General features: G+C 37.8%; 1 protein-coding gene across 1 annotated transcript; it reads left to right on the top strand.

The window, feature by feature from the left end:
* The first annotated feature begins 13,999 nt into the window (after positions 1-13,999).
* Positions 14,000-14,796, top strand: Eddm3b (epididymal protein 3B). The gene has a single exon (XM_013365759.4). The coding sequence runs from the start codon at positions 14,012-14,014 to the stop codon at positions 14,447-14,449; it is 438 nt and encodes a 145-aa protein (XP_013221213.2). The 5' UTR covers positions 14,000-14,011; the 3' UTR covers positions 14,450-14,796.

Below are 14,796 nucleotides of genomic sequence, written 5' to 3'. Positions count from 1 at the left end.
ACATATATGCACAGAAGAATATTATTTATTCACAAGAAAAAAATGAAATCCTGTCTTTCGCAGCAACATGGACAAACCTGAAGGACATTTTGCTAAGTGAAATAAGCCAGGCACAAAAAGAAAAATACCATATGATCTCACTCATAAATGGAACCCCCCCAAAAAAGCTAATTTCTTAGAAGTTAAATACAGAATAATAGTTTCAAGAAGCTATAAATGAGTAGAGATTAGAGAAGTGTTCATTAAGGTATTCAAAAATTCAGCTACATAGGAGAATTATGGGACTTTTTGTTTTGTTTTATTTTCTGCTTTCCTTGTGCTCTATAACACAATAGGTTGAGTATAATTAACAAAAATTTACTGTATATTTCAAAATACCTAGAATGTAGGATTATGAATGTTTCCAACACAAAGAAATGATAAATGTTTGAGGTGTTCAATATACTAATTACCCAGATTTAAACATTGCACAGTGTACATAGGTGTCAAAATATCACCTATGTACATTAATTATATATACAGCACCCCATGAGTATATATAATTACTATATGTCAATAAAAACATAACCATAAAAGCAGAAAATAAAACAAAACAAAAAGTCCACATAATTTGCTTCATTACAGACAACGGTCTCAAAACTGAGGCAATGAAAATATTAAGAGGATAAAAAACTTTAGCAACTAAGAGACCTTGTGCTCCTGAGCCTTCTCCTTCTCCTCCGAAAGCCCCTCTTCCTCCTCCTCTCTAGTTTTCTCCTGCAGAGCTTCCTTTCTTTCCAGACTCCTCAGCCTCCACCACGCCCTAAATTTATTCCATTAAAACCTGCCCCTTTAATATAAAGCCCACTGATGAGACCAGATAAACTCCAAGCTTCCAAGATTCTTGGACTAAGGCTTATCTTAGAATCATTCCCAGGAATTCCAAATGTCACTGAAGACCTCATCAATTTGCTCAGAATTTAACACAGTCATTCAGGCCTATCAGTCAGGTTTTTCTGGTCTATAACATTTGGTTCACATGACATCAGGAAGGCTAGGCCCAACAACGGATGGCTGAAGCTCTCTAGACTCCTTCTGAGGTAGACAAATGTCCCAACATTGGGATCAGATGTGAAAGTTGTCTGAAAATCTCCTCAAAGCTATCCTTGAAGCATTTCCTAAGGTTTTAGACTGGAATAAAATTTAGGCTTGTACTGGGGAACCTAAAGAATCTGTTTACAATTACTACAACTGACTTTAATTCATTTTTAAGGAAAACTCTGACCTTCCTGTGACTGTCGACTCTACTTGAGTACACTTCCCTTCTGTGTTTGTGAGTAGCCTAACTTGAAAGCTCTCCCACCTTTGTAAAAGAACCCACATGGAATTGGAAACTATGCCCACTCCAGATCTCGGAAATTTGGCTAATCAGTGAGCTTCTATTTTAGAGGATTCCAATAAAAAGAAAATTGCTAAAAGTCTCTCAGATACAAGTCCTCAAACAAAATTCTAGATGAAATCCTCCTGGCTTGTGCTATTATTACAGAAATCCTGGAAAAGAGACTGCTACAAGGCAAAACAACAACCAACAAAAAAAAAGACCTCCTTCCAGAACCATCCCGTGACAGGTCTCTGAGGAAGACAAGGGCTTTTCCCAGTCTTTTCCCTTAATACCTTGGGAATGGGGAGAAGTCTCTTCATGTTGGGAATGAAGTTCTGATTATCCTTAGAGATACTAGGACAACCCTCTGAGCATTTAACCTCACTGGCTTTATACACCCCTACACTGGAGCAATAAGACAATCCAAATTGTGCATTCTCTAACAAGACCCAAAATGTTTTCATGTCTTTATCTCTTTACATCTTGGTCTTTCATAAATACTCCGTTTTCCTTAATAGCTGTGTTCCAGTTTGCATTCTTGACACACATTTTGAAAAAAAAAATGCAGGAATTTTTTTTTCCTCTGAAAAGGGTAGATAATTTTAGAATTTGGCAAACCAGATAAACTAAGACCAACTCCAGGTCTCCTGAGTCTCCAGTTTCTCTCATTTGCTAAGCCACTCTTTGTTTCTATGGTAAACAAAAACTAGCCTGCTGTTTTTTGTTAGAACATATATTAATGAATGATATTGTCAGTAGGTCAAATAGGCTCTTTAGTGTACTCACTATTAAGATTCAGATCAACCCATTGAAAACTTGACCTAGAATTAACCAGTACTCTTTAAACAAAGAAGCTCTTTTGGACATTAAACTATTATAAAAGGATAAAAGACAAAATCTCATTATTATCCTATGTACCAGTTCTTGTAATATTGTTATACCTCACTATTCAGTTGCCCCAAACCCACATACCTTGCTGACCTTGATCATGAACAGCAGCAAACCAGTATGTAAGCCATCTAATACCTTTTAGCCTTCTCTTTGGCCAGCCAGCAATATATTGGGAAAGTAAAGGCCTGAGGTTTCAGTGGAAGTCCCTCATTTCTCAAATCCTAAAGGATGACTATTTTCCCCTCAGTGATGTACCTTACAGCCACCTGTGTATGACTCTTCTTGTGCACCTCCCTCACAATCAGTGTGCAAGAAAGATAGTCTACACTTGTTAAAACTCTTAGATGCCACAGGTCATAGGATTCATAAGAAATATTGCAACTGGTAAAAATTCAAGTAAAATATTTAGGTTACCTAATTTCAGGAAGTAGATTACAAATTAGATTCAGAACTGATACAAGGCATCTTACAATTTCTTAACTTCAAGTTCAGTGTCACTCCTTGGTTTCTTGGATTTGCCAGTTATGGCTGCAACAGTATCCCAAACTTCTGGCCCAACCCTTATATGCTTTACTTAAAACCACTAAACCTGATCTCTTTGTTTGGAGAGACCTTGAAGACATGGCTTGGCTAACTATCAACTCTCCTTCTTCTTTTTTTAAATATTTTTTTATTATAGGTGGATACAATATCTTTATTTTATATTTATATAGTGCTGAGCATGGAACCCAGTGCCTCATACATGCTAGGTGAGCACTTTACCTCTGAGCCACAGCCACAGCCCCTCAACTCTCTTTCTTCTATTCTGTGTATGAAAAGGAAAGAAATGCCCTTCGTTTTTTCCCCTCAATGGCAGGAATACAACCCAGACTTTACACATGCTAGGCATGTCAATCATTACTGATCCATGGGGTACAAGAATCAGAAACTGAGGTCAGATGCCCATGGTTCCTCCCCTTGTCTGTGGGCTGTCCCTGCTATAGCACTATTGGTCAAATCCACCAAAGAAATCATTTCTGGAGCTCTGTTGGCCATTTTTGTTCCTATGCTGTGGAATCTCTTTGAAAGTGTCTTCATACTTAACATCTTACTTTAGTTTTCTCAACTAACGTGAAATCCTATTAACCACTCCATTTGACTCTTCAAAGGATTTACAGGACACTTCCCTGAACAATGCTGAGATGTCCTGGTTCACGGATGCCTCATACTTAAAAGGCAATACTGGTAAATATTATGCAGGTCATTAATATTAGTCCCTTTGAAATTAAGGAAGCAACCCCTTGACTTTCAGAGTGTTTTTTTTTTTTTTTGCCCAGCAGGTGGAAATGTTTGCCCTAGTTGAGCATGCTTTCTTGCTAAAGGAAAAGCTGCTAACACTTATGTAGACAGTAGATATGCACTAGAAATGGTCATGATTTAGGAATATTATGGAAGCTGACAAGTTGCCTCACTTCTAGCGGAGACAAAATATAAAAATGGGCCATATGGAAAAATTCGTTAGATTTGATAGTGACCTGGTGTGTAGGCCAATATTAAGATTTCAGGCCATTCTCAATTAGGCTCTGTGAAAACTAGGGGATTACTACTCCTATATCTCACTGGTCAAATTTCTTGTCATATCCCAGATAGAAAAATTTCTGAATCATGATCTTAGAACAATTACTGAAGAATCACAATTTTGGCACCAGAAGCCAAAAAATAAAAATAAGTAGATGGTGGCTACTTGTTTGTATGTTCTCCTTTTAAGCTGAAATATTAATTATATTTAAAAAATATTCCATTCAGGTGCAGTAGTGTACACTTGTAATCCCAGTGACTTGGAAGGCTGAGGTAGGAGGATCACAAATTCAAGACCAGCCTTGGCAACACAGTGAAACCCTGTCTCACAATAAAAAGTGCTGAGGATGTAGCTCAGTGGTAGAACAACCCCGGGTTCAATCCCTAGTACCACAAAATAAGATTAAAAATATTCCCTACCTAGTAAACCTCCATTGTAAATTAAGAACACACTTCATTGGATAAATTAAAACATGGCTATGTGCTCTCTGTCCCATCTTACAATATTTTCTTTGTGTTATCATCCCCAATTAACTGTACTGGTTGAATGATACTCCTAAAAATCAATCCACAAAATTTTATGAAATCTTTGCAATTTTCCTGGCCAGAAATCCTATGTAAGTTATTATACATAAACCCTATGTATAATAATTTTGAATTAACAAGCTACTTTCTCCTCTTTGGATTGCATAAACTCTCAACCTTTGAAATAGTCATGGGCTGCCCCAGGCATTTGGCTCTTGCTGTTCTTTTGACCATCATTTTAAAAAAGGTACGTACTTTTGTGTTATAAATATATAATTAACACCATGGATAAAAAATTATATAAAGGTATAATCAAAACTATGAATAAACATTATATTCTGGTAGCATATACAAATTTGGTAAATAAAGACTTGAAACATTAGAACTTTTGTATATTGGAAGACATTTCCAGGTCTGCCTCCAACCTTGTTGGACAGGCCAATAGCAGCCCCTTTTAACCAACATTTATGCTGCCAAGCTCCAAGGAGCTGATTTCTGTATACATATATCTCATTTATAGAAGGCACCAACCTCTTGTTGTACCTGGACTCCTCTCCCGGACTTAACACTAATAATTTTTAGGAAATGAAGCAGATGTCATCTGATATGGACAGCTCTCCAAAGGTGACCAGACCAGACCTGTTTAAAGCCTTTATCTCTCTGAACTTATTTATTTATTTATTTAATCATTTGGTGTTGAAGATCAAACTCAGGGCCTTACACATGCTAGGCAAGCACTCTATCACTGAGCTACAACCAAATCCCCTTACCCCCACTCCATAGTCTTTACTCTCTTCTTCTTTTTCGTGGAGGGACAATACCCTTATCCGTATTTCCCAATCTCTTGCCAAAAGCAGAAATTTTATTGACTATTGGGTCTATTATCAAAACCCCCAATGCTTCTCTTTTGGTTTACAACAATGCACAAGTCCCATAAGGAACTATGCATCATACTCCCTAATATAAAGATATAAAGATTTTTCCACTTTCTTATTGGTGCATAATAGTTGTACCCACAGATGGAATTTATACTTATTTGTACATGCATACAATATAACAATGTAATTTGGCCAATATCACTCCCCACCTCCCACCCCTTGGTCCCTTTCCTCTACTGATCTCCCTTTGATTTTCATGAGATTTGCCCCCAACTTTCTCTTCAGTTTTTCCTCTCTAGCTTCTGAAAATGAGAGAGAACATTCAACTCTTAACCTTCTGAATTTGACTTATTTCACTTAACACGATGGTCTCTAGTTCCAAAAGTTTTCCTGCAAATGCCATAACTTTATTTCTCCTTATGACTTGAATAAAACTCTATTGTGTATACATACATCATTTTCTTTATCCAGTCATCCATTGATGGACCAAGGCTGGTTTCAAAGTTTGGCCAATGTGAATTATGCTGCTATAAACATGGGTATGCATATATCACTGTAGTATGATGCCTTTAATTCTTTAGGATAAATATTGAGATGTGGTATAGCTGGATCATATGGTAATTCCTTGCCTAGTCTTTTGAGGAGCCTCCATGCTGGTTTCCATAGTGATTGTACTAATTTACGGTCCCACCAACAGTGTAAAAGTGTGCATTTTTCTCCACTATTTATTTTTGTTGTATTCTTGAGGGCTGCCATTCTGACTGCTGAGATAAAATCTCAGTGTAGTTTTGACGGGTGAGGCACTGGGTTTGATCTTCAGTACCACATAAAAATAAATAAAGATATTGTGTCCATCTACAACTAAAAAAATATTAAAAAGAAAAAAAGAAATGTATCTATTACTTGTCTTTGCAGATTCCACTGCAAAACCTACTGCCACTCAGAAGCATTCACTATATTCTGTTGCTGGAATGTTCTGAAATAACAGAATTGCTCTTAATCATTTACTAGCTGAACAAAGAAGTGTCTGCATCATCAGTAACACTACATGTTGTACCTGGATAAATCCCTCTGGAGAATTTGAGACCCAATTAAAGGAAGAGAACAAGCCACTTAGCTAGAGAAGGTCTCACCAAATTCTCCTTGGTTATTTGATTGGTTATCTTCAGGCCTAGGCTCATGGCTCAAAACCATTTCGTAAACTGGAAATATAATATTGCTGTTATTTTTACTATGAGTTCTACTTCTTAAATTTTGTACCTGTTGCTTGTTGAATTTCCACAGAATTCTAACCCAGTAATGCAGGCCCAGTGCTTTGAGATGGTCACCAATGCTCATGATATAGAAAAGCTGAATTTAACAATAAATTCCATGCACTCTTAGCTCAATAGCTTCTCACTGTGGCTCTCCTTGTTGCTCAGATGTGGTTGAAAGGATTGTCTTGTTTCTGACACAGATTCACAATTCCTAAGGATTTTCTAACAAGGAATCAGACCAAGAGAACAGGTCCTTCCCAGTGGTGAGGGACAATGAAGTCTGATTGAGGGTTGATCAGTGATGCCTCCAGAGAAAGATCTTTGTCAAAAGAGAAAAAGGGGAGGGCTGGGGGTATAGCTCAGTTGATAGAGTACCAGCCTTGCATGCATATGGCCCTGAGTTCAATCCCCAGAACCAAAAAAAAAAAAAAGGGAAGGGGAGAGGTGAAAGTGGGGTTAAAATAGGGTCACATATCAAACCCTCAACCAAAATGGAGTCCGAGAGGGCCAAAATGGAGCTCTCATGCAAGAATTCCCCAAAGGCCTGGATTTTTGCTTGTAACTTGTAAACTGATAAACAAGTCAAATGTTAGCCTGACTTCTGTGTGCAAATTATTTTAGCAAATATGGAACCTGATGAGAGGGTAGAATGCTGATTTATAGCTGGTGGGTCAAAAATACTAGAGGCTGGGACTCGACATGTACATGTGAAATAGGTACAGTTTTTTGGGATTGAGATGTTAACTTGTGGGATCTGAGGCTAACTTCAGGTACATTCAAAATTAAATTTAACTGTTAGACAACCAGCCTGCATTTGGAGACTTACAGAATTGTGTGGTTGAAAAAAAAACCATACATGTGGTATCAGAAATGTTGTGAGAGAGTGGAGAGAAACAGAGTGTGTTTTCCTTAAGTGATTGTTTCACTTGGGGTGGAATTTATCTCCTATTTCTGTCTTTATACCTTTGCCTCTGTTCTACTGGTTTTGGACTGGAACCTCTAGGATCATTAGCTAAATAAATCCATTCTCATTTTGTAAGTTAATTGCCTCCAGGCTTTGTTGTAGTAATATGATGCTGACTAATACTAAGAGTGTACCTGATCTATTCAATAAGCTTCATCTTCCCTCATTCTTACCATAATGCATATGGCATAACTGATGCTTTCACACTCAGAATTTCCTTATTATGATCGATAAGCAGGTGGTATTTTGATTGTACACGAACATTCTTGGCACTCTCTCAATATCCAACTTAAAGAGGAAGTCTCTGGTGATGTCCTTTCCTCAACTTCCTCCCAGTTGACCTGGGGCGGGGGGGACAATAGAGCTAAACTTTGGAGTTAAACAAGTGTGAGGGCACAATGTATTTCTGCTAGAATGTGGCTGACCTAGGACTTCATATATTTACCCCAAACCTAATAGCAACAACTGCAGCATTACCTTTTTTGAGTTATTTATTTATTTATTTACTTACTTATTTTTGCAATGTTTATATCCTAGTTCTCTTTATTTAAAATAGTTAAGGGAGAACTGGTGATGTCGCTCAATGGTAGAGTACAGGCTTAGCATGAGCAAGGCCCTAGGTTTGATATACCTCCACCACCACCACACACACACACACACACACACACACACACACACACACAAATGTTAATAAGGTATAGTTGTATCATAACTTTTTTTTTTCCCAGTACTGGGTGTATAATCCAGGGCCTCACACATTTTAAAGCAAGTATTCTACTACTGAACTGTATCCTCAGCCTGCATCATAACCTTATTAATAATAAAATAATACCACATTTATCAAAACTGTAAAAGTAATCAAAAGGGGTTAGCTAGGGTAAAAGTAGGTTTTGAAAACAACACATTATTTTAAGTACAAAGAATTTTATTTCTTTATCACTTGAGAATTCTTAGGTAAATGATGAAAGTTATTCAAGGATCAAGATTCCTTTCATTCCTTAATAAGACTCCTATAGCACAAGAAATAAAATCAAGAATCAATAAATGGGATGGATTCAAGCTGAAAAGCTCCTTCTCAGCAAAAGAAACAATCAAAGAGGTGAATAGAGAGCCTACAAAATGGTAGCAAATTTTTACCATGCACATTAGAGAGAGCACAAATCTCTAGAATATATAAAGAACTCAGAAAACTTAACATCAAAAAACCAAACAACCCAATCAGTAATTGGGCCAAAGAACTGAACAGACACTTCTCAGAAGATGATATACAATCGATCAACAAATATATGAAAAAATGTTCAACATCTTTAGCAATTAGAGAAATGCAAATCAAAACTACTCTAAGGTTTCATCTCACTCCAGTCAGAATGGCAGCTATTAAGAACACCAACAACAATAAGTCTTGTCGAGGATGTGGGGAAAAAGGCACGCTTATACATTGCTGGTGGGACTGCAAATTAGTGAAGCTAATATAGAAAATAGTATGGAGATTCTTTGAAAAACTTGGAATGGAACCACCATTTGACCCAACTATTCCACTCCTTGGTCTACACCTAAAGGACTTAAATAGCATACTACAGGAACACTGCCACATCGATAATTATTGCAGCACAATTCACAATAGCTAAATTGTGGAACCAACCCAGATGCCCTTTAGTTGATGAATGGATAAAGAAACTGTGGTATATATACAAAATGGAATATTATTCAGCATTAAAATAGAATAAAATGGTGGAATAAGATAGATATCATTACCCTAAGTACATGTATGAAGACATGAATGGTGTGATTCTGTGAGCAACCAGAGACATGAAAAATTGTGCCCTATATGTGTACTAGGAATTGAAATGCATTCTGCTATCATGTATAACAACTCAGAGTAAATAAATAAATTTTTAAAAATTGGATGTATATATGAATAGCTGGTAATCAAATATGATGTGAATTTGGTACTTTGAAAAGGGCTTTTATATTAAACGTATGGTGATAGCAGAGCATCACTATTTTTTAATCCTTTGAGATAAAACTATAATAATTTTATAATAAATAGTTACTGATGGAAAAAAAAAATTCTTTCATTGGGTTACTCTACCATCCCTTGGGAAAGGGGGTTAAATTGTTTTTGTTTTGTTTTGTTTTTGCAGCATTCAGGCCTTTGGCATTGTGGTGAAGCCAAAGAACAATTAAGAGCAAACATAATAATTGAAAACAAGAGAACAAATATCATCAAGTACAATCCTTTGGATTAAAAAGGAAATTAAGTATCAAATATTTAAAGTTTGTGACCTAGTAATACATAATAATACATGTATTTATTAATGTTTTTAGTAATACGGTGTAAATATGAACATAATTATGACAATAATTTTGAACTTCTAATCAATGTAAATGATTTTGAGATATTTGTAGCAATGTGAACAGATATAAAAATCTATGATTTCTATTTTTTCCCTACATTCATAAATGAAGGAATTGCTAAATCCAGTTGTGGCTTAATGAAAACAAAAACATTTTTTTTTCCCCAACACATCAGTTCCTGGACCCTGGGAATTCCATCTTTGGAGCCCTTGTGAGACAGTCAGATCTCTCCTACAAAGTTCAGAGACCTCAACGGCCAGCTTGATAGTTATTAAAAGCATGGTATGTGCTTTCCCCTGCACTCTGTTTTAACTCATGGTTTTTTAGCTATAAAGAGCATAATGTGTGCCTTTCCTGTACCCTCACTCACTAACTCTGTCACTAGCCTCAGAAACAGATATATGATTAAAACCAGGATACTTCCCCCAAGAAACAAAAAGGATAAAACTGTTGAGGAGTCACCAACACAGAAAATTGCCAGGGCCCTTAACTTGTTTCTGCCCTGATTTGTGTTCACTCCCATTTCCCATCTGTGTTCTCTTAACAGCTACAGCAGCTCATCCTTATCCCAGGGCAGAACCATTTATACCAGATGCAGCAAGATAATAAAAAAAAAAAAAACTAACATTTTACACCAAGACGACCAGCTGACTACCCCTCCCTCAAGATTGAAAAGTTTGCCCAAAGAAAAACACCTTTTAAAATGCATCTAAAGCCAATTAATAGTCCTAAACTCTGGTCCACCCCCTCCCCGTTTCACATGAATAACACTAGCTCCTTTGTCCTGAGAGCCAGCTTGACTCTGTCACTGCTGGGTCTCCCTTCTGCTGGAACAAGAAGTCCCAATAGACTTGTTCCCATCCCCCAGGGCCTTTATCTGATTCTCTGATAGACTGCACAGGAACCCACCGAGCTGGCAACCCTGGGCAGCATGTGCAGCCCACATGAAGCCTCCTTGAGACATTCTTGTCATCTGCATCAGGAAACTTAAGTCTCTATTATGGTTCTGAAAACAGGTGTAACAAAAAAAAGTATTGAATAGTGGTCAACAAAGGAAATATCAAAGAACTAATAGAAAAAAAGAGTTAAAGAAAATGTTTAAAGAAACAAAATGATTAAGAAATAACTGAAAATTTATATTCAAAGGATAATATCACTCTAATAACTCAAATCAGAAGTCACCAACAAAGGTAATACAAAGGGATACTGCTCCCCACAATGTAGTTCTGGTTGCTTCCTATATAATTTGCTTTATATCCAAGAGGACTTAGGACTTTGGGCTTAGGGTATTGTAGGATTCCTGATATGTGCCTGGAGTTCACAGTAATTTTTTTTTTATATTTAAAGTAGAATATCACTTATTGAACATACTGGATTAACTAGTTAACACTAGAAATGTCTAGGATAGAATAATCCTACATGTAATAATATTATCAACAAGTCTCAAAATTGCTTGCTGATATTCTATAAGATCCCATAAAATATGATGCTTTGAAAGACTATGGATCTTTTTCTTGTTCTTTCAAATATTGGTCCCCCATCTTTTCTATATTTATTGAAGCACTACTTGAATTTTAACCTTCAGTAGGTAACACAAACTTGTTAGAAAGGGCTGTAGACAAGCCAGGCATGGTGGTATATACTTGTAATTCCAGCCACTCAGAAGGCTGAGGCAAGAGGATTACAAGTTCAAGGCAAGCCTGGCCAACATAATGAGATCCCATCTCAAAATAAACCATAAAAAGGGCTGGGGATATAGTTCAGTGGTAGAGCATCCCTGGGTTCAATCCTCAGGAAAGAAAGAGGAGGGAGGCAGGGAAAGAAAGACATATGTGCACGTGATTGTGACCTTATTTGTCCTTGGAATCATCTCTAAGGTATCCAAACTCAGATGCTCAGAATTCCCCCTTGGTCACCTAAAGAACTAGAGTATAGAAGGATATAAAGACTGTGCTTTGAGCCAACCTCCCAGCCAGTCTACTGGCACATGATTCCCTATTATTCCAAGAATGCTTAATATGAGTTAGAGTCTGAAGGTAAATTCTGGATGTAAGCTGAACATTCTGATATTCTAATAATAATGTGGCTCGGTGAGAAATTCCATGGTGGTAGCTTAGCTATAAGCCATCCTTGAAGATGTTGATAGAAAGCATATTTCAGTGTCTCAATCTATCCATAAACTGCACCTTGGACTAAATACTTTCTCCTTTCAGCAAAGTTCCCACAGTTCATACCTCCAGAGGTGTTTTTTTTTTTTCCCCCTGGAGTTCCCATAGAACATAGCCCAGCAAATTATAGCCCAGAAGTTAGTCAGGCAATGAGTTTAGAAGTCAGATCTCTAGTTGTCTTCTGAAAACTATAGATAACCCTCTCTAGGGTCACTCTTCGGTGCCCTGCAATTCCTTTGTACCCAGGAGTCATGCTTTGATGTTTGCAGCCTTTGCTCGAGGCTATTCTCAGAGTGAACTCAAGTGTTCTACATGAGAAGGTGTAGGATCAGGTTCACACAAAAAGATATCCTTGACCCTGCCCTCCACTCCACCAGCAGCACAAATCATCAGGAGTGCTGTGCCTCCCACTGTCATTCCTTTGTCCACTACTGAATACTCCTTGGGCACTAAGAGAAGAAAGACGCAGACTCTGCTCTTCCCTTCCATATACTGATACCAAGCGCAAACAGTGACAGGATCGCAGAATCTGAATAAGGTGAGTTACAAAACTATGCAGAGGAAGCTTGGGTGAAGGACCCAGAAACACTGGAAGGAGCTTGATCGACTTTTTAGATAGAAAAGATAGAAATTACAGAAAAATGAGGCTTCAATTCAACTCCCACTAATATAGTCTTTCCCCCACCTGCTCCTCCAAACCCTGATCTTCCAAAGCATATACACATCCTAGTACACTCTCTCAGGTCTGTCCTGAAGGAAATATTATTGGGTCCATTGAAGGACACTGGTATTCAGAGTTGCAAATCAGAGATTCAGTAGGGCCAAGTACATTCTTCATGCAAATGAGGGCAGAGTCCTAGTTTAAGGAGGAGAGTTTTCAAATAACTCCCTCTTTTAGGTCAGAGTTACTCCTGTGAAGGCAGTTTTAGTCTTAGTACTTACTTGATTAGAGCAATATTTCAAAATTCGAGTTCCTTTACCACAACATTCTCAACAAGCAGCTCTGTCAAATTGAGATCATTTGTAATAAGCGTTGGGGAAATGGCCCCTGAGAAGGGATGTGTAAACCCAGGCTTTGGGTAGCTGTTATAAGGAAGTTAAGGTTAGAGAAGCATCATCATGCAAAGTCAGCATAATTGCAGCCTGAGCTATGATTTCAGGGAACCAAAGCCTTTCACCTAGAAAATATCTCCCAAGAAGTTATTTATCTTCTACATGCCCATTAAAGGTGACAACCATTTCTACTTTGCAGACATAGGTTTAAAAATGCCATATTCTTTAGGACACATGATTTCCTGCAAGTCAATTGGGGGAAAGGAGCTTACTAGAGATAGCTATAGTCCTTTGGGTTCCATGGGTCTTATAGAGGGGAGGGCAATAGAAAGAATTCTTAAATGTTGTCTACTTTTTCCAAATTTTGTTCTTGGTACACTCAGTCTGCAACACATTTTTATTTTCTATAAATATTATTATCTAAAAAGAGTTGTCATCTAAGTTGGGCACAGTGGTACATGCTTATAATTCCAGCAACTCGGGAGGCTAAAAGCAGGAGGATCACTAAGTTCAAGGCCAACCTGGACAATTTAGCAATGCCCTAAGCAACTTAGTGAAACTTTTCTTAAAATAAAAAATAAAAAGGGGATGAAGTAGTTCAGTGGTAAAGCATCTCTGGGTTCAATTCCCAGAACCCCTCTGCCCCCCAAAAAGTTATCATCTTCTAGTATAGGAATCAAATAGTGAAATTAGGCCCAAGTGCCCTCATTGGCAGGAACAGGAATTTTTTTTTCCTCTCTCTCTTTATTTTTTTTTTTTTAAGAGAGAGAGAGAGAATTTTATTTATTTATTTATTTTTTCCGGCGGACACAACATCTTTGTTTGTATGTGATGCTGAGGATGGAACCTGGGCCACACGCATGCCAGGCGAGGGCGCTACCGCTTGAGCCATATCTCCAGCCCAGGAACAGGAATTCTGAAGTGCAGCGCAACCCTCCAGGCATGCCTTAATATTTTCCTCTCTCTTCCCTGTGCATACACAGGTGGTCCTGGTCACTGAGATGGCGTCCTCTCTAAAGGTCTGGGTCACCCTCTTGGTCCTGCTGTGTCTCCAATGCAGTTTACTTTTGCACAGTGAGAACGTTTCCAGGAGGAAATTTATGGAAGAACATCACCTAAGTCCAAGCCAAGATTTTGCTTCCTACAAATGTAACAATCTCATGAAAAAAGGAAATCTGAGCCACAGGCTCTCTCACATGTTCATTTATATCTCATGGTACAAAATTGAGCATGTATGCGTTAGTAGCAAATGGAATGACCGTTACAGAAATACATACATATGGGCCCAGCGTCCCATCAAAACACTCACTTGTCACTGGGAGAAATTAAATAACTACAGAGAGACCAGGAGCTATAGCTATATTCAATTCCATTGTAGCATGGATGGGTATGTTGATAATATAGAAGATGTGAAGCTCATAAAGCCTCTCTTCAACTAGACAATCTGTCTGGGACCTCAGGTTGGAGAGAACATTTCGTGATTTTCAGGTGATGGCCCTGCATACATCAACAGCCACTGCCACTCCCCAGTTTGCATTTTCATGTCAATGTTTTCCAACCAGAGTTATGTATCACAGTCTCATGATACTACAATTTTGTTTTTGTGGTTCTCTGCCTGTAATAATAGTCTGTCCTCATTTACCTAAGTTACTCCTAAGTGTTCTTTCAAGGTTCAGCTCATGTGACATCTCGTCTTGACTAATCCAGGACTTTTCCTGACATTGACATCTTTAAACCTACCAAGCTGAATGACCTTTCCTTCTATAAATAAAGTGTGTTATTCCAA

This window comes from Ictidomys tridecemlineatus, chromosome 5 (assembly GCF_052094955.1).
Source record: "Ictidomys tridecemlineatus isolate mIctTri1 chromosome 5, mIctTri1.hap1, whole genome shotgun sequence".
NCBI classification, from domain to species: Eukaryota; Metazoa; Chordata; class Mammalia; order Rodentia; family Sciuridae; genus Ictidomys; species Ictidomys tridecemlineatus.
This window is presented reverse-complemented; position numbering and strand designations above follow the sequence as displayed.